General features: G+C 32.5%; 1 protein-coding gene across 10 annotated transcripts in view; it reads right to left on the bottom strand.

Moving 5' to 3' along the window:
- LOC117118993 (rho guanine nucleotide exchange factor 11-like) overlaps window positions 1–21780 on the bottom strand; it is a 95345-nt gene that overhangs the window by 60698 nt on the left and 12867 nt on the right. For 8 of the 10 annotated variants that reach the window (XM_033263760.1, XM_033263762.1, XM_033263759.1 and 5 more), the window contains exons 2-7: window positions 21245–21329; window positions 20695–20799; window positions 18834–18883; window positions 12188–12245; window positions 11808–11935; window positions 3997–4077 (exon numbers count right to left, since the gene is read on the bottom strand). In XM_033263760.1, coding sequence (XP_033119651.1) covers window positions 3997–4077; window positions 11808–11935; window positions 12188–12245; window positions 18834–18883; window positions 20695–20799; window positions 21245–21269 — 447 coding nt within the window. In that variant the 5' untranslated portion in view covers window positions 21270–21329. Of the gene's footprint in view, window positions 1–1038; window positions 1134–3996; window positions 4078–11807; window positions 11936–12187; window positions 12246–18833; window positions 18884–20694; window positions 20800–21244; window positions 21330–21780 lie in introns of those variants that run through there. The other 2 variants (XM_033263765.1, XM_033263767.1) reach the window with 2 other exon arrangements.

The raw sequence follows: 21780 nt of genomic DNA on the forward strand, positions 1-21780 counted from the left end.
GAATCACGTTTTTAAATGGATTTATTTGGAAAATTATGCAAATTGTTCAAGTTCAACATAAAGAAGTGGAAAAAATGATACAATAAAAAATTATTCATTTTCAGTCATATTGTGTACATGATAGGTATTTACAGAAGTTACACTGTCTACTGTATATCGTAAAAGGTGAAACCAATCATAAGTAAACCAGTTTTAAATGCTTGAGTGTGGTTTGTATGGTTTTCCTTAGCTGGCAGAAATGAAACCTTATCATAGGCATGATTCATAGATGGCCATTAAAATTATTGAATTACCAGGCACAGGTTTAAAGCGGCAGTTTTCCACAACAATAGTAACAATCATTGCCACAAAGACCGGCATTTTGAGGGCTAGACGCAGCATCAATGAGGTTATGCACTGCTACACATCCAAGTACAGATTAGGAAAGTCAGGATGATTATATTTTAAAGGTACAGATGGATGAATAATGGTTAATTATTACATTACAACTGTGAAAAGGCTATCTAAATTAGGAAATATAGCATACTAAACAATATATGACAAAAATATATAATATTTATACATAATATGGAATGTTATTGGAAATCGCTTTTCATGTTTTAGTGATATGGATATCTGAAAAACTAAAATCAATTAATTATTATTGATATTTTGGTGATCTGTTTGCACTTAGATGCTGGTGGGTTGGTTAATACCAGATACTAATCTATAGCTATTCCATACATTATACCAGCCTTATGATTATAGACTTTAATTAAGACGGGTTGGGATACAACATTAACGTTTTGCTAATCAAATCCCCAACAGCCTTATATTACATTCTTTACATTATTACACACATTTAATTCATTTTGTTATATCATCAAGAAGTTACTAACTGTTCGATATGTTAAAATACAATCAAAACTCTAAAAACATATAACAATTTCTATTGCCAGTAAAATAATTGTATATATTTGACTATCTAAAAAGCTATATTATTTAAACCTTTGTTTGATGATACTCTAACACAGAAAATAGACAATTTTTAAGAATTACCTTCAGTGAATGTCTCCAAGTAAAGCCTTTATAACTCCATTGAATATACAATACTTCCCTTCAATACAATTTAAAATGAAAGTAGAAACTACCCTCAACTTGAACAAATCCCCCTAAGGACTGGAAGAGTAAATAGAGGGCAGCAGACAGATTTTTAAAGAGTACTCTAAAGCCAAACAACCAACACTGTAATATGCATTATCACAAACTCTCTACTCTGGAGTTATGAGGAAGTCAAAAAGGTAAATATTCATGATACTCAGACAAACATGAAAGGAACTGAAACACAATGAAAAGCCCTTTCAGATGAATTGGTAATCTCTGTACGCAAGCAGAATTTAAATGTTTATCTTTTTATAGAAGATGTAAATCTATATTTGATGTTAATTTTAGATTATGAATCATGAAGTATAGTAGGTGATTATGCCACCCAAAAAAAAATTATTATACAAAGTTACAATAAAATACAATGGAGATTTCAAAGAATATGACCAAGCATTTGAATAACAGGGGTTTCTTTTTGCATTTGTGGTGAATTATTATTTTGTATGTTTTAATAGCTGCAGTATATTAAAAAAATTTCAGTCAAAGAGGTAAAACTGTAACCCAAGATTCCATAAAGGGGAATTTTCTACTAGAGTCCAGGTGGTGCCTAGTTGTACTAGTGCGGACCATAAGAAGAGCTCTGGGGCCAGGTGCAAACACCTTAAGTAGAAGTGCCCTAGCACTGAAAATGTTAATTTCACTGTAATTATAAAGGTTTTTTAACATGAGAGGGGTGGTTTGGTTTGGTTTATTTGAGAGGGGTTTACTTAAAACTGGTGGTTTAGCCAAACCACAAAAACCCTCCTGTTGACTGACCTGAGATGTACTCTTACCTAATTTGCTATTAATAGTATCACCTGTTACCAGATCTCAATTAGCTAGCGTCAGTATGTTTGCATTTCTTAGTTTTTATTTTTGTAATTCATTCAACAGCTAATAACAATAAACAGCAAGAAACCACAAATATGCCATTTAAATAACAATGTGATGTGATTTCCAAAGGCAGGAACCTGAGGGGGTGTGTTCAGGAGCAAACAACAACAAAACAGTATCATTGACCACATACCAAATGGTTGTACAAATTCTTTCATTGTGTGTTTAATAGTGCAGAAGAAAAAATGTAAAATTGTTTATCAATTTATTCATTTATCTAGATCCATTTGCCGCGAGCAGCTCTCTGAGATGGATATGTGCGCCTTACAAGATGCCATTATTATTATTATTATTATTATCCATCCTTTCCTTTACCCATCCAATCAATGCATTCATTCCCTAAAACTAGAATTTGTTAAGACACCACTCACATATTGGTACAACTAGAAAACATCTACAAACAATTTAACAACACAGACCATAATCACATACAGAACTAGTAAAAATCATCAAAATCTAATTTTGGGAAGCTTTGTGGATAGTCATTTTTTTCATAGTGGTTCACAGGATTTGAACCCAGATTTCTCGGACCGGAAAGAAGCATACCCACTAAGCAACAATCCACTTCAAAAATTCAAAACAAATAATTAAAAAAAAAGGAATATCTAATTAGTTTAACAAGCAAAAGTAAATAAGTACCAGATCAAAATGCAAGTAAATGAAAAAATATATTAAAAATAAGTACAGAACAAATAAAAAGTGTAGAAATGCACAATGAATGAAAATATCAACTTTTATAAAGCAAGCATATAAAAACTAAACTGATTGTAAAAAGCAGTACAGCACTGAACTGACATGACTTGGCCATGGGGCTGGTAGAGCACTGTACCATTCTTTACAATCAGTCATGTTGTTATCGTGAGTATACTACAACACAGCATACCACTCTAAAGTATGAATGACATTGTTGATGAACATAGCAAACAACATGACTATATAAGTTCCGTCCACACTGTCTTATCATCCTGTCCATATATGGGCAGACCACACACATCTGTCCCATAAAATCTGACAAAGTTTAGGATGTATGAAATCATATACAGTAGAATCCTTATTAAGGGGACACCTTTAGAATGAACAAAATGTGTCCCCTGTGTAGTGGTTGGCCATAGTGTTAAGATATACTTTCCCTAGCGCCCCCAAAAATGTCCCCTTAATAGAGATGTCTACTTAATAGCTGGGTTTTCTACTGTATTATATTTCAAGTTGTTCAAAACATAATTCCCACGTTCCCTCACAATATTTCATTTCTAAATTTGAGTATTTTTTGAATAACACATCTTTATTCAAAATTTTACTTAGATTTAAACAAAAAAACCAATTTAAAATACAGTAACATCTTGATTATGAACTCTCGATTTTACTAACCAAATTTGCGAGGATGACTACATTACTAACGATTGTTTTTAACTACAAAATCTTGTATTTAAAAGTCTTCAAAGATGTTATATAAGCTAAGAAAGAAAATACTTAAACCAATAAAGTAACATAAAACTAAGTTTAAAGCAAGAAATATCGATCAATTTCAGCTGAGATATATTACATTTGAGCTGTGCATGCTTGTTCAAACATACTGTACAGTAAATCTCACTTTTTGTTCATTGGGGGCACTATTCGCATAGATTCGCGACTTTTATGAAGAGAATAACAATTTTTTTGGCAACAATAAAATCCAAGTCATACTACGTGCCAAAATTTTCCTCATATTGCAAGGCTTAGACCTACCTATCCCTGTACTTTGTAGCATAGGCTTAGGCCTACCCTCACCACACTGAGATGCTATGAAAATTGAAACTCTCTGAATTACAAATTTTCTCAATTATGAACTCTGTTCGGATGGAGGGGTGTGTAATTGGGAGATATTACTGTTATGCTTTGTTAAACTATTTTACAAATTTCTATCAAGATTTGATGAAAACTTGTGAAAAATAATCTTAAAATGTAGCAAAAACATATTTTTTTAAGCATGATATTACTCACCTCGTAGAGGTCCTTTTCCTGGTCCAGCATCTTGCGCATCGTGGTGACCCGCTCGTTGCGCATCTCTGCATCCTTTTCAGGCTTTGTTCAAAAAAGAGGGCAGATAAAAATGATGGAAATGATAGAAAAATGATGAGAAAGCTATCACCATCTAAGTGCAAAAAGCAAAAAATAACTACTACCTCCACAAGCAGTGAAAATAGTTAAAATAATAAGGAAATATTTTTAAAATGAATGTAAACGTACTTCAGAATGTTATTCTATTCTGAATCTCAATAAATCTTGTGAGTTTATAAGCTTTTTTATACAGTAAATGTTATGAATCTATATGAAGGCTTGATGCAAAATATTATATGAAATTCAAAGTAATGAAAACTATATGAAGACATAATTCAAAATCATTCCATGCATAAAACACATTACCAAATGCAAATAATCCATAAACAAAAAATCAATTTAAAACAAATTATTTGAACACTGAGGCCACCATTTTTACATTACTGTACATCTAACATTGTTGAAAACATATAAATTAAACATACAGTAATCAACACTGAGTGGTGATATTAAACAAATGTACTCCCAATATTTCAAAACACAAACTACTTAAAACAAGTACATTTTAATGTTTAATAAAGAAAGGTGCTACTGAAAACAATTACAATACATCCAATTTTAACATTGCGGGTGCTTTTGAGAACAAGTATCTATCATCTTTCGACTGTTGTACATTAGTTTGATTTTCATATTTTAGTGTTAACCGGGATAAATCCATTTTTAAGTAATGAACATTATTTTTGAGGTGGAATGAATACAATTAATAACTAATGACAATAAAAAATAACAATGTGTTTGGATTAAATATTGGTCTCCCTCCAATTATAGATCGCTTTTAAGACAGGGTTTCTATGGAAGGGAAAAAATAATTCCTATAAAGATAGAATGCAGTTATTCATGACCACTTGAAAGTTGACTTTTAATCAGAGTATCTTTAATCAGAAGAAAACGTGTGCTAGTTTTTATGAAATAATGAAGAAACATCTTAAAACCTTTTCATAACACTTTAAAGTAAGTGTTGAGGTTTTAAGTAAGATATTAATTATTATAAATAAAAAGGGCAGATTGTTGCTACTGAGGATGGACTTAGGAATAAAAGAACTGATTTATCACTCCACATTTATAAGAACTACAACTCAAAAGTATACGTGACATTTTTATTGAGAGCTGTCCAAGAATCACCACGTGCAAAAACCACTTAATTGAGCAAGTGATATCACTAACACGTCTTGCAGCTAAAACTCATAAGTTATCATTCATAAAAATAATCACACGCGTGGAAGTGACTTTCACGAGGTGAATAAGACTTCTGATGAATTTTTATGCAAAGGTCGTGCCAAGTTAGACGACAGTGCACATCAAAGAATCACTGCCTCGTTGAATAACGCGATGAGAGACACGTGTAGTAAAGAATTGCAGATTTAGCTAAATAACTAATAGTAGGTTTATCTCACGTAGTGTCCAGCTGTATGGTTCATTAGTAAAATAGGCCATCGTTTCAATGGGAATTAAGCAACTACAAACCCAGCAAACATGCACAAAATCTGCAAAAATACCTCACTAATGCCCATCTCAAAAAATGTCAATAAAAGGTTAAACATTTTAAATTTAAAGTTCACTATAAATTTACTGAGTTCAACTCATTACACTTTATGAACTAGGAATTTTAATATCTATCATTTTTTACTCCATTCAATTTAAATACCATAAAGGACTACTGATTAGGAAACCATGGAAACATAATTTAAAATATTGTTGGTCCTCATATGATTCTATCACTGTTTAGTAACATTTTTAGAGAAGCATTATTAAACCCAGTATTTTAATTTTTATTATTGAAATCACCTCAAACAAGGCCTGAAAGCCATTTCTAGGTTAGGGGTTACATAAATAGGCGCGATCTCCAATTAATCCCAGACGCCAAAAAAACGTGTCTAGGTCAACACCCTATCACGAATCAACCATTCTAATTACCACGCTATATGAATATTCATTTGCTACACGCTTGAATTACAGCTCGAGTCTGGACGACGGTGATTTGTTTGGACGCTTGTTGATCGTTTGAACGATTTTCTATTGTCTTCTTATACGTACATGTGGCTATACTTTCTCTATGCTTATATGAAGATTTGTAAAATTACATGATGACAACGTGCCTGGAGGTTCTGGCGCGCTATGTGCTAAGCAAGTTCCATTAGAATTCGCTTTGTACACCGCTCTGTAGATACAAAATAAAAAAATATAAATATAAAATAAAATCTAGACCTAGGTAGGTAGACTGCCTATCTTTTTTTATCCTCACGCACGGTTGGTTACTCACAATTTTCTGAGGCTACTCTCTACTGTGTCCCATACTATGCAGCAGTGCATTTTCTTTACTGTAAGTTCTACTGTAGGTCCTCGGAATCAAGAGATGTATATTTGGTTGACTAGTAAAAGTTAAATAAAGACAATAAGTTGTCATATTAACAACAAATCATGAGCTTTAGTTTTGATTTATTATTTAAATGATTGAACTACAGAGTACTCTTTCAAATAAAACTGCAACGATCTCGAGGTCGAGCCTTGGGTGCAGAGAGCAGGGCCCAGAACCACGTGTGTAAACAACAAGTAGAATACTGGGCAATTTAGAACGGTCCAATTTCAAACGGTGTATAACATTTTTTTTTTACAATAATACTTATTTTTAGTTGTTTTTATTTCTCGCTTTTATACATTGAACGCACCAAATTTATATGTGCCGCTGAAACAGAAGTGTATGTTCAGTTGAATAAATAAATAAATTACAGTAATATATCGAGTTGTCAGTAAAACCTGGGTAGGCAATGGTTTAGCCTTACATGTTTGTATGTCAAAATTTGTGGTGAAATTCGGCATAAAAAAATGTGCTTCGCATGAAATTCACGAAAATTCAATTAATAAAACTTGTTTTATAAAATGTAAATATAATTTAGCTTAGTATAATGCAAAATTTCATCTACTTTGATCATGGACAACGTTTTCGGAGCATGGGTCTTCTCTTAGCACGTGATCCCTTTCAACGACAAAGATAGCAATTAATTGCTGTGCTGGATGTTACCACAGCTGCACAGGATGGTGATCGTGCTTCTTAAAACTGATCGTGGCCAGCGACTCCAGCTGCGACTACATCGGAAATAACTAAAAAAATATCAAATTTTTTAACGTTATATTTGTTCATCGATTCATAAAATCACTGAATACTGCGATAGTCTCACCTATGCACGGTACCAGGCCTATTGAATGTCGCGTCCCAGTACCCAACCGACTATTTTTTTTTAGCATCGACCAGGGACTTCCCCTAGTTTACATACTTCTGTCAGTTCTTGCACACACAGGCGGCGTACAAGGAGACGTTCACTAGCAGGTAAACAAGTCCATACTTGGGTATAGGTCCGCACAGTCAGTCATATTATGATTCATTTTAAGTTGGTTTTCCACTAGGCGAATTCATTCGCGTGAATCAAAGCATCGGTTCGCTTCCTGAGTTCTGATTGGTTGTCCTTTTTTTCGCTAGCAAAAACTCAGATAAAATTGTGAATGCGCATGTGAATGAGCTGCCGCTTTCCATTTGCGAGAATAAATTCGCCAAGTGGAAAACAGGCTAGAGAGAGTCGTCTAGACGCGTTTTACGGTGCATCCAATCGGCCATAGTTAAAGGGAAGGAGCAAAGGCCAAAACGGAATATCAGCGTCCTAATGATGTGCTATTCAAATGGTGTTTTCAGGCGTGTTTTGGTAGAACAATAGAAAAAGTGTCTGAACGCTGATTTGTTGTCTGGGATAAGTTGGAGATTGCGCCTTACTAAATTTATATGCAATGAAATACTTGCATCTAGGACTGGAACATCCCATTAGTGATAATTATATGATTATTACATAAATTATTAAATCAAATCTAAAATATATTACAGTAAACTAATGGCTATGGAACCATATCTAAAATATTGCTTGTCCCAATGATTCTATTACTGTTTAATTAATAGCATTAAAAAAAAAAAAAATCGCATAATATTAATATAGTACAGAACAGTTCCAGTAGTGATAATTTATTATTTACATATTGAATTAATATGTCAAATATCAATTTCAGAGGGCGAGATGAGATGTAAAAAAATCTTCATCAAATAAACATGTAACAGATGTTTTTAAATTATTAATCAAATCAGCCTTTCAGGAATTCCCAGAATTGATGAATCTCTGTTGCTCTCAGCTACGAAACAATCAAATACTGTTTAAGGATGACACTTTATCATAAATCTTATATTTAATAGTCTAAACAATCTTAATTACAATCTCAAACTTGTTTCAGCAATTCAATAACTGATGTCACATAGCCAACAGCTTCTCTGAATACATGGTAATTGCAATTCCTCTCCCACATTCAGTTGTCTTTTTTTTCCCTTTCATCATAAGCAGAATAAATCTGATTTAAAGTTTAACCTTTTTAAAAATACAATGTATCATATTAACTGGCTGCATGTTTGCGATAACCATTTATTAATATTAATAGGTAGTGTGTTACTTTAATTAGTTTAGTTTTAATGGTAGGCATGAATGATCAGATTAAATACCATTATTGAGAATGATATATTAAGAAGCACTTTTATTGCAGGTTGCTGAACAACTTAAGTCTCTTTATGAAGCTTTGGGAAATGGAGAGATGATCATTTTGTGAACGTCAGTGCTGTAGTTACTAATTCTTTTTATGGGCTTGAAGGAAACCCAGGAATAAATCAAATCAAATTACTGCTTAACACACCATATTCATTGGCAGTGATATATTCCAAAGCTCATAATTTAAGTTTCTGTATGCTCTACAACTTTATTCTCTTAAATTTATGATGCTTTGAGAAATACTAGACTTGATCATTTGGGAACTTTGTTGCTATAGGGACCAATTCTTTCTGAGACCAGGCTATCATATTGCATTTGACAAAAACATGAGACATGCTTAAATTTGGTCATGATAAAATCACATTATGACCATATATAGGCACATCATAACTATATATGGGCATACAATAGTTTTTTTGTCAAAGACCTATCTTTCAGGATTGGAAAACAAGTATCTTTACCTAGGCCTCAAAACTAACGCCGACATCCTGCAATGCCGACGTAAATGGCGGTGTCTAGCTTCCCAACGCCAACGAAAAAATCGCCGACGTGAAGATTTTAGGCCTAGCCCAAGCTAACCCAGGCCTACGCTGGTACTAGTAGTAGTAGTAGTACCAGTGATGGTAGACTCGGCAGGATCGCCGTGACACAATATTAAACTTTATTCTTAATGAAAACAAGTTATTTAATGTCTTTTATGTTGTATTATGAGTAAAATGTGAATAAAATCAAACTGGATTTTGTGTTTCATGCTTTTATGTTGTTTTTACATTCATTTTTGTTGTAACATTTTTTTTTCTAAACAACCCACTCTTCGTGTAAACATTAGGCCATGCCTCCTAAACTCCGCCCGGTAATTGGTTAATTTTTTTGTGGGGTCATGGATGGGCAAACATGTGCTTGGCTGTAATGACGTCAGATCGCCCAAAGTTTCATAGTGCGCGATAGCTTGCAGACAGGAACAAGCTTAGTGTAAATCGATTAATTTTCAATTAAACAGATTTATTACAACAAATAAGAAAATTCTTAAAAATGAAAAATTTCATTCTCTACAAATTCCTCCGTAATTAGATGTTGTTGAGGAATGAGTGAAGCTATGCATTTGTAATTTACACTGATGAATCTACGACATCCAAATCCAAATTAAATGTCTACTGAAAAAGAGCCAGCCATCGTAGAAACTTACTTTGAGTTCCGTCTTCATTTCAGGTTTATTGCAATGCACTTTATAAACAATGAAAGGCGTAACTTTCAATTTATATAACATTAACGTTTAGGTCTACTGGTGTATCGTTTTAATCAAATCTCTATGGCAACAATATTGGGACTGAGCTAGCTGTACGGCAGTTCATTCACAGGGTTGTTTGTGCTAGGCCTAGCTGTTGATTAACAGACAGATATTATTGCGTTATATCGTCTGGAAATAGTTGTTTATTAACTGTTTGTTGGGATAGGAATGGTTATGGGACTTGAAAAAACTTTGGTTTAGCGTGAAATTAGGTATTCTGGTCATTCGGAATTCGGAGATTCCACTGTAATTTTTTTGTAGTTAGTCATCATAACAAAAACATTGTTCAACATTTTATCAATAATAGTGTGAATTTGAATATTAATACGTAGGCTGGGCTTTCCAGCTTGATTGGGTGACTTCAAAAGACATCCATCACTGCTATAACAGGTCAGCATGGGTTGATTTCAGGGCTGTAGCTGAAACTAAAAACTGCCGACGTTATAACCGGCGCCAATCTTATAGCGCCGGTGATTTTCAATTTTTTTTTTGCCCACATTCTTTTTCCCTAATTTTGAGGGCTGTTTACCTTCAAGGTATAATAATTATTACAATACAAGGTATGGAATAGTTATTTTCTTAGCTAATTAAGAAAAAATAAAAGAATCCTAGTGCAAACCCATGCTCTTGAAATTAGAAGGCAGGCAATACAACTATTAAACCATTATATTTTTTTTTTTCAAAAGAAGACTGACTATGAATGTTGGTGCACATAATTATAAACTGATTGTATGGTTTGTCTTTTTATCACCTGTGCAATTACAATGTAATGACTAATGTCTGTCTGGCAATTGTAGAATCCAATAAAATTCCGATTAAAATCTAATTTCCAACACTATAAAGTGCACAAAATTTAAATGCATGATGAAACTGTATAGCTATAGCACATTACACTATTTCACATAAAGGAAGACATTACTCTTTTTCTTGGTTCATTACACTATAAAAATCACATATAATGTGTTAAATTACTCTGAAGTTTGATCATTATTATCAGCTGAATAATAGTTCAACCCCCAATAAATAACACTATGAGATAAATCAATATGAATGAACATGAGAAAATACAGGAGTTAAACAATTTCTCCGGTTAGCACATTAGTTAAAAGCATTGACTAACATTTAAAGGGGTTGTGATATTAATTACCTACCACACAGTAACAAAAATATCCACAATGCAATTCCATTATCCCTACAATGCAATGTTACAAATAATGTAAATTGATTCACCCTAACTTTGCAGAGAATGACTTTCCAGCCCTTTGCAAGATGAACAGGCTTTTAAGTAAACAATGAGTCAAATTATATTTTTAGAAGATAGAATTTAAAGGATCGTTTGTGTATGGTGGTTCCAGAAACAACATGAGCACACTCCAAATTAATTAGCAGCCTATCAGTGTGTTCATCTTAATAACCGAACCAGACTCAGACCAGTGAACCAAGAATAGTGTCTAGACTCAAAACTGGCTCAATAGGTGCTCAGAAAAAAAAATATACACCAAGCAGGTTTGGGATCAGTTTGCATATTGAGTTGGTTAATTTTAAGCTTTCGTAATGTAGATTTCAGAAGCAAAAAATGCTACCCAGTGCCTGATAATAAAAGCTTGAAATTTCAAAAATCTGTGACCTTAAAATGATTTCTGTTAATATGACCAACCTTTAGATTCTTTGGCAAAGCAAAGACACACTACAAAAAAAAAAATAAATAAAAAGCAATGAACTGTAAAAATTTGTGCATTAAAATGTTATGTATCAATATACACTACATTACTGTATTGTGATCTAGGTGGTTACCCACATTGTTAGCTCTATAGCTACAGTTGATTACTTACTGCGGCTGGTCTGGGGCCCGATACAGTAGTACGATTAGAAGAATTCTGATTCGGTTGATGTGGTGGAGGTAACGGTTGAGTTGAACCAGGTGGACGTCCAAGGAGGGTTAATGCCACATAAGAACCAGCTATTGAGCATAAAAAAAATAATCTTGATTTCCTTGCAAAAATTACAAAATCACACAAGTCTCAATAATTTTTAAATATTTAACATAAACAAACAAAAGGCTGAGAAAATATTTTACTGTAATAATTATTTTACTGGGTACATAAAATTATCATGTTTTTAAAGTCAAATCAAACAAAGACCCCAATAATTGAATTACAATTATAAATTATATTTATTTTGGTAGATCTTACATTATATATACAGGCCTTACCTTTAATCATATTAACTACCTCCATATGGTTACTTTGAGTGACTAAAGTTCCATTAACCTGCGGAGAAAAGATAACAAAATGAAAACATTAACCTATATCACCTGGGAAGAGGTTACCCGAGGTGAATTCATAAGAGGGGGAAAGATAACAATGTTAAAACATCATTTAATATATGAAACAAGGGACCAAGGGGTTAGGCAGGTTTGATGATATTCAATAATGGGTGGGGTCAAAGTCAAACTTGTTAACATATATTTGATGAGGGAGGCTGTAGATTTTATTCACAAATTAAACAGAACAGGCCATGCCACCTTGTTACATCATAGCATGGCCTTGCCAAGGTGATATCCTAGGTAGTACCAAGCATTTATCGTTCTCTGTGCCGCAAGGGTGACACATCATAATGTGAAAAATACACATGGCCTAGCCAAGATCTAGATAGCCAAGATCTAGATACCCTAGCTAAGACCACGCATTCATTGCCCTCTGCGCCTCATATAAGTGACACATCGTAGCATGAGAGACACAATGGCCTAGCCGACAGCTAGATATCCAGGTATCCCTTGCCCTCTATATTTCATCAATGATTAACTGATTAATTTACTTAGAAGAGAGACAGCGTTTGTGAATTACTGTAGGTGCTCAGGCTGTAAACTTTTTTAATCGTTTGCACATTCAAATCTAATACAGATTAATTACATTTACAGATATTATACCAGTATAAAATGAAGCTTTCTAATTGCATTTAAAGCAAATAATGGTATGTACAAGTTGATCAATAATTACAAATTTCAAATTCCTAGAGCATATTTTTTCATGTACATATACGCATGAATCTGTATGTAGCATGGCTTATGTCACTTACAATTGCAGTTGTCTTGCTTAACCCATAAAACCCTGTTTGAACAAGCAAGAAAATCTTGTCGGAAAATGATATACAGTAGTATATCTGGTTAGTAGAAATTGAGGTTTTCAAATTGTTTTAAAGTGTTTTGTTTTGCCTGAAAATAATTACTTAAAAGTTCAAAAATTTGTCAAAAACAAATAATTTTACTCTGATTGCAAGCCTCTACTCTTTGTTTGGTTTCTTACTACACACATATTATTATTAGAATGTAAAGTACCACAATGAATGTTATTTACATCACGCTTTGACAAAACTGACTACTTGAAATTGATGAAAATAAATGACATCTTCTGCCACTAATTTATAGGAAACTGAAACGATACACATATTAAAAAAAAGTTAATAGAATTAAGTGGTTGTCATAATCACACAATTTCTAACACTGTATGGGTGACCTGCATTGCGCGTTGTATCCCCAGGTGAGAAGCGACCTCATACACCAGGGAATTGAACAATAAACATGCATCTTAATTCAGGAAGGTAGTAATATGAGGTATATAGAGTCATGTGTATTGTGAACGTACAACTTGTGACTTGTAGTATTATATGAGATCCTATCATTGATGAGTATAAGCTGTAGATCTGCACCTAAAGTAAGAAGTATGATTGATAAATGTTAACAAATTCTCTGTTAACCGATTTACTTAAAACTACCAGTCTCAGTGCCCGAGATTTTCAGATGAGGGATCCAAGAGCTTTGACAAGAGGTCACCTGAGTTAAGATGGTTGGGGTTGAGGTCCTGGGTTTAATTCCTGTCACTCTAACAGGATTTTTGCTCATAAACAAAACAACTCCACTTCCTAAGCCTAAGAAGATATAATATGGTCTATAGAGCATCTTATGATGAGTGCACTAACATCTCCCAATTCTCGATTTTACGAACCAAATTTGCGGCGATGACGTCATTATGAACGATTGTTTTGAACTACAAAAACACTTTATAATGTGTTTCAAAGTCTTGAGACATAATTTAAATTGTCACATGGGCTAAGAGAGAAAACATTCAACCCAATATAAAACTAATTTTAAAGCAAGAAATATCAATAGTTTCAGCCGAGATATATTATATTTGAGCTGTGCATGCTTGTATTGCTGTATAGTAAATCTCATTTTTGATCATTGGGGACACTATTCGCATGGATTCGCAACCTTTATGAAAAGAATAACAACACTCGTTTTGGGCATTATATTGTCATGTTGTCATTCAGAAATTGCTTCAGCTGAATATTCCACAGTGAGCACAAGTAAAGTATTATTTTTTTGCAGAAAACAGTAAAATCATATTTCATGACAAAATTTTTCTCTCATGGCACCAAATTTCTGCAGCTCCCAAAGTGCTTACAAACAGCAGACAAGCCCGTATCTGAATATATGCAGTGTTGAGTCTATTACTATTTCTCTATATTTCCTATGATGTGTCCTACTGGTACTCAAGCGTATCCATGTATTGTGTGACCAGTTACTGATGAGTACTAGTGTATGGTTTGTAGATCTCCTTAAGAAAATCTTTAGTAATCCAGATTTCAGTTACTAGTTTATTTTTTGAATAACCAGCAAGCAAAACCAATTTCAATGCTGGCTTTACTGGACATACTGTATTTGGCAATTTACAGTAAGCTTAGAATTTATAGAATATTGAAAATAGAAACCTTTTTTAAAGATTCTTTTTTTTTTTACATTAATGTTTAAAACATAAAGCATATTCATACCAAAATATCTGTACAGAATGTTTATCAATACAATTTATACACTAACAATTTATAGAATATGAAAGTGTAAAACCTATTTAAAGATTTTTTTTTTTAAAGATTAATTTTTAAATCATAAAGTATATTCATACAATATATCTGTACAGAATTGTTTATCAATACAATTGAATAGAAGCAATTTCGCTTCCGCTTGGAAATGGCTGACTCGAAGGCCAAGGTGGTGTATACTGAAGGATAAGTGCATAATTAATAGTGCATAGACAGGAAGTTATTCGACTTCTGAACAGTGCCAGCCAAGTGAAGTCCGAGTGCCTACTGACATGTGTTGTTCATGGTTATACCTTAGAACAAGAGCTTGTTCTACAAAATAAAAAAAAAAGTCAAGTGGTTTTATAATAACAATTATATTTTTTTAAATTATTTTTACAGCTCTAATGTATTAATGAATCCTATGATCTTAACACAAAATGTTAACAATTAAAATTTTTAACAAGTTTTATGGTTTTTTTTTTAAAATTTTTTTTAATTTACCCATATTATTAATAGTAATACCAATTGTTAATTGACCCCAACAGAAATAAGCTTGAAAATTGAATTAGCTTTTTGGGAATACCAATGCAGTGACTTATTTTATGTATCTGTTGTCAATTTGTATGCCTATCGTTCCTACATTGCTTCCGAATACAATCAAGTTGAGTAGAACACAAAATCAATTGAATATTAAATTTTTGCTTTGGGCAGACTCTAGAAATGTGCTTTAGAATTATGCCTAATACTTAAATCTGATAAACTAATCTAAGGTATGAAAAGGTTCAAACAGCAGTATGGTGACATGTGAAATACATTATAAATGAAATCTAATGTTATAAATCAGAAACACAACAAAATTGATGAATTTTGAAGTTACTACAAAAGAAAATAATGCCTGTTAATTGCATATTCTAACATATGGGACAATGCAGTAAAACCAACCAATACTATAATTTCAAAGCCTGTGAAAGGTCCAGATGAAATAATATAGAAAAAAAAATTATTTTGTAAACATACAACCCATTCTTCTATATCATTGTTTTTTTTTTTGTTATTCAATGTCAGTTGTTTTTTTTTTTGTTATTCAATATCAGAAATTCAACAAGTGTCAGACATTTGAAGAAGATCCCTGACACTAACCTATGGTAGTCATGTTTTTTAAGGTTTGAAAACAAAATGTGGTTGTCTGCTCTGCCCACCAACCAGCCTAGTTCGCTAACCTTCGGTCATCTTCTGGCTCTCAGCAACAAATGTAAACATCACTCAGCCTACAGACTTCAGAGCAGTGAAACATTTTGACGCTCACTACAGGAGGTTTTCTGACTCCATCTTGTTTACACGAAAAACAGTGTGCAATTTAGAAATAATTAACTAACACTAAATAACCTTCTGATAATTGTTTTGGGGTTTTTTCTATGTTTTACACAAACATTTCCTTTTGATTTTGTTCTAAAAATATGACTGAATTATCCTTGTAAAAATATGGCCGTTACTTTCATATTGTTTATTGTCAATCATGCTATTGTTGTTTAGATTGAGAATGTGTTTATGAAAATATTTTCGATTCAGTTTATATTTTCAGACTTCTAGTTCTACAGAATCTCTATTTATTGTACAGGACACATAATAATGGATTAATGGATAACTGTTACAGGCTATACAACATGAGTTAAAAAATGGTGGGCTTGGCAACATAAACTGTCTGAATAGTGTAAATTTTGTAGGTCTACATACTTGTTTGTCTATGGTCTACGACAAGAGAAAATAAATATACATTTTGCATCACCAATCATTAACATGAGGGTGGGGTAATATAACAGTATTCAAAATAAATATAAACAATCAATTAATGAAAGTTGTGGGCTTATGTGAGCTCTTAACAGCCTAGTATCAAACTATTGTAAATATGTAGAAGATAAAACTAATTTTGGTATTCATCCTTATTAATCTGACATCACCAATACCAATTAGTTCTACTGTTCATTAAGGGTCACTGCTTGGTCATGTGGTTTATGGAAAACAGAAAGCTTGACTATTTAAAAAAAAAGATTATATGTATCACTCAGCAAAATATTTTCTTCATGGACAATTTAACCCAAGAAAAAGGTCAATAAACTTTTGTGAGAAAGTTGTTTTGGTTGGAATAAGTTTATGGGGTACAAACCATAATGGACCTTTCCTGTGTGTCAATCAAACTCACCTACTAACCAATCAGATCAAGTCCAAGCTTTGTTTTGTAGGACTTAGCAACAATATCCAAGGATTGGCGCTTAGCGGCATGGCGCTTAGCGGCAAGACCCATTGGTTGACAGCTACAGACCAACAAATTTGGTACTGCATAGTAGTATAAGATTTGATGCAAGACTGAATAGTAATGTACAAGAATGGTACTGTCTCCTAATAAGCACGACTCTCGCATTAATGGCGCACCGAACATGACCTTTTTTCACGAATAAACGCTGTGGCACTAATTGTTGCACGTCAGAAAGGCCTTACATAACACATTTTAGCACTCATAAAATTTGTAATAAATACCTTTCTAGAACAAGCACCTCTCGAAAAATCTCCGCAATTAGGGCTCTAATAATTTAATAAGAACTGTCTGATTGTATTTGGTTATTTATGCTAATCTTAATGTATTTTATCATATTCATTAAACAACTCCAACAGCAGATTGTCATAAATAGCAGTTTTTTTTTTTTTCATTTTATGACATGGTCCGATGGGATTGAAACAATTATGCTAGGTTTTAATGTAGATCATTTACATTTGTTATAATTAAAACTGAGGCTATGTTCATTATTTGATGCCTGTTGAAAACAAGAAACATCCACTAATCTAACAGTTACACCACATGGTGAGAATTAAGCCATTATCTCACAGGCAATTTACGCTGCGTTAAGTCGCAGACTTTAAAGATAATATCATCGCATGGTGTGATAGTATTGAAGTCTTCTTAAATGATGCGATCTTGTTAGCTCAGAGAATATACAGATAATTCATCAATGTCAGTAAGTAACGAGCTGGCTAATCTAATAGTATCTAGTAATCAATCAACTCATTAATTGTTTATGTTCAGATGGTATATATTGTAAATGATTAAGATTCTATGAGATGTTGATACATTATTCCACTTCTTAATTTTTTTTGTATCTCAATTACAATTTTATTCTAGAAAAAAACAATATTTTTTTTTTACTTTTAAAAGTTATTAGTGACCGTATTAAATTTGGTATAGAAAACCCAATGTAGTAGGATATTGCTAGTGGTTTACAATCCAATAATTGAAATAAAAATTAATTAAGTCAATAAGTATGTCCAACTATCACCATTGAATAGTGCATGTTACTATACTGTCCCCCCTGTGGAAATGGTTTGGTAGTGGTAAATGTTTTCCATTCTGAAGGTAAGGGTTTCAATACCTTGCTGCGCGTTTTGATATTTTCTTTGTGTAAGACACTATATTGGCATTGCATCCCCTACCCAGGAATATAATGGTATAATCCTACTTCTGTCTGTGTTATTGGTTGGACATCTAGCCACTGAGATTACAAGAAATTCCATCTATGTCTGGGTCCAATTCCAATATGGAGCAATTAGAATGCAATGATACAGTAAAACAAGTTAGTAAAATATATTTCATATTATTATGAGAATCTGATACTACTGAATTTTTAATACACAACCATTTTTGGGTGGCTTAAATTATAGGTGGATCATTGAGTGGGTGAGGATCAAGGTTATCAAATCGGTGCGGTAGCCTAATGGGAGGGAAAGAAAAAGGGATTGGAAGGAAGAAATGAGAAGGAACAAGAGAGAAAAAAAAATAATGGGAATGAGATATATACAAGGAATGGGAAGTAGTGAAAAAGAGAATAGGAAATTGATGGGGAGGGATCTGTAAAATAGAGAGAATTTTATTAGAAAAGGATTTAGAAAGTAATAAGGACTATCCTGGTGGACAGGATATGATTGAGCCTTGGCCTGCCTTGACCTACCTTGATTATCCTATCGCCTTGACGTACACCGGCCTTATATGCAGCACCATCTATTATTGACACAAGCAGAAAAAATAAAATAATTTAACAATTAACAATAAAGTTACATTCAAATAATGCAGAATGCCAGTGCTTTTATGCGCTTACAAAAACAGAAAATAGAGAAGAAACAAAAAACAACTAAAACAAGAAATAACTTTTAAATTAATTTTCAGTGAAACAAAAGTAAACTGGCTATGATAAACTATAATTTTCTTATGAAACTAATTTTAAAATTCCACATACTTTATTCAGATTCTTTCTAGAATTATTTGCTACTGAACTTAACGCACACAACACAAGCCCCTACCCTGTCTGGACATTTGGGTCGAGTTTGGTCGTCAATTTATACTATAGTAGGGAATCGGGAAATACAAGCAGAGGAACTGCAGACATAATATTTCTAGCTGGGCTCACATCAAAACGACCAGATAGAAACATGAGTGAGGTTGTCAGTAATCAAACTGCTAAACTAGCCTAGTCATGGCAGATACCGTAAAATGCAAGAAAACAAATAAGTATAAGAACTCTGTAATAAATTCTAGAATGCAATAACATTAATCATGTTACAAGGACTTAAAAACACATATTTCATAATTTAGATTTATTACCGGACTTAATCATTTAAAGCATCGATCAGGCAGCAAAATATAAGTATGTATCAATGTAGATGATTGCACATACATCACTTCAAGCATATAATAAAAAGTGAATCAATAAATGTCCAGCGGCAACAAATAAACCATCTTAAATTGAATTTTAATGCTCTTCAATTTATTTCCTATATTAATCTTCTGCTTAATTTTTTCTATGTTCTTATTTATTATTATTCGAGGACAATATTTCATGTCACACATCAATATAACATAAGCAATAAAAGTGAAATTTTGTATATTTCTTTTTAAAAAAAAATCATATTTAATAATAGCAACAGTTTGGTGTTTTCTGTTCAGTGTTGTTAACTGTTCAGTGTTGTTAACTAAGCGAAAATTTGTTTGTATTTTCAATTGTACCAAACAACAAATTTCTTTCAAAAACAATAAATCTTGAATTAAATTAAAGTATGGTAGATGTTAAAAAAGTAAAAATGGATTGTTCCATTAACATTTTAGGGTTCTCCACGAAAGATTCAGCTAATTCAATTTAGTATCCCTAAAAATTGACATCTGATATTTTTTAAATATTGTAAACTATTTCATAAAGAATTAAAGATAAATGATATATAGCTATTCTGACAGAAATGTTAAGTACATGGACTGAATGGATTTGTCGCCTTGGAGACGTTGCTTGCTTCCCAGCCAGAGTTCATGGAGTCAATCCTAGTAAAATGTTAGGATTTTCCTTAAGGACCAAACTACTCCAAAAGCCTGTAAGGGACATGAACTGAATGTTGTTATAATTCTATTGCACTTGGTATATTAAGTCTTTTTCCCACACACACATACACACCTATGCAGCTGGCATTGAACGTTAGCGTGCCAAAAAATAAATGGAAACTAAATCTCATGTGTGTTAATTCTCTTATTTTTCCTGTCATTGTTTAGATTATCAGGACTGCACAACTCCTTTTAATATTTCATATTGAGGTTCTAAATATTACTATTAACAAAATTATTTTTTTTAAGCAAATTCTGTCATCTTTTGTATAAATTCATTGTTATAAAATAATAAAAATAGGTTCTGAAAGTCAAAGTTACAATTATTAATTATTATATAATTAATAACTAAAAAGCCTTGGTGTGATATAGTAGGTAAAACTGACATATTAAACAGTTCACAAACAGGCAATTCTACAGAAACTAATGCTAAAAATCATACTTACAATCTTTAACATTTTGCACAAATACCGGATTGTCCCCGCTGACAGTCAGTCCATATCCTCGTTCATCTTTTTGAACGATCACAGACCGCTGTATCAGCTGACCACCTGAAAAATGATCGGTCAGATAATGTGAATAGTTTGTCCAATGCCAAATAATATTATTATTAATATTTTATTTCTAAAAGCCAAGTGAACACAGCGTCATGATGGACACCGGACACTTACTCTACACCAATACATATAATTGAACTTTTGTACTATTTTTAGATGTTCTCTTACATGATATCAAAAACAGCAGACAACTCAAAAAATAATATATTATAATAATACGAGAAACATGTTAGAGCTATACCTCGGATAAAAAGGATGACAAATAGTTCAGAAAATACAATTTTTAGGAAATTTGTATCTTATATTTATCAATTTGTTAATCCTACCAAATATGTCTAGTAGTATTTTAAGAATTGTTAATTACTCCATATGTCCATCTGCTGAACACTGTTCCTTTCTAATGTTCAGCTGTCTCCTACTGGAATACATTCCTACTTACCAATTGAATCAATATAAGGTTCCATGAAACTGGTCCTCTTTTGCTGGTCTTTGATTTAGCCTACATGTAGTATATCCCTTAGCACCTACAAAAATAATAATAAAGTATTAAAATAATTTCCATAGAGGTAAATAATTTCATTTTGTATGCATGACTTTAATAAATGTATTGTGAAGACTTTATTGATCATCATACAGGAGAGAATATCTAAAAGATGTCTAATTTTTGAATGGTCTTGATATATAATGATCAAATTATTATACATTAGGCAGTGTTTATTTAGCCAGTAGTAAGTACTGTATACATTTGTTCTAAGAGCGTTTCTGTGATGATTAGTCAGGGCACACACAAAACCTAAAATTGAGAATAAGCAAATTTGAGTTTTAATCGACAAAATAACATTATTCTAGTTCCTTGAATTGCCTCCTCAGTTCCAGACTTTGTTTATTCAGTTTGTTAAAATGAAAGCCATAATAAATACACTACTTGTTAGATACAACTATAGTAATATTAAAATATTAAGTGATAATATTAAA

The sequence above is a fragment of the Anneissia japonica genome, unplaced genomic scaffold, assembly GCF_011630105.1.
Source record: "Anneissia japonica isolate Jap-2015-1 unplaced genomic scaffold, ASM1163010v1 scaffold1826_len1998817_cov189, whole genome shotgun sequence".
In the NCBI taxonomy this organism is placed as follows: Eukaryota; Metazoa; Echinodermata; class Crinoidea; order Comatulida; family Comatulidae; genus Anneissia; species Anneissia japonica.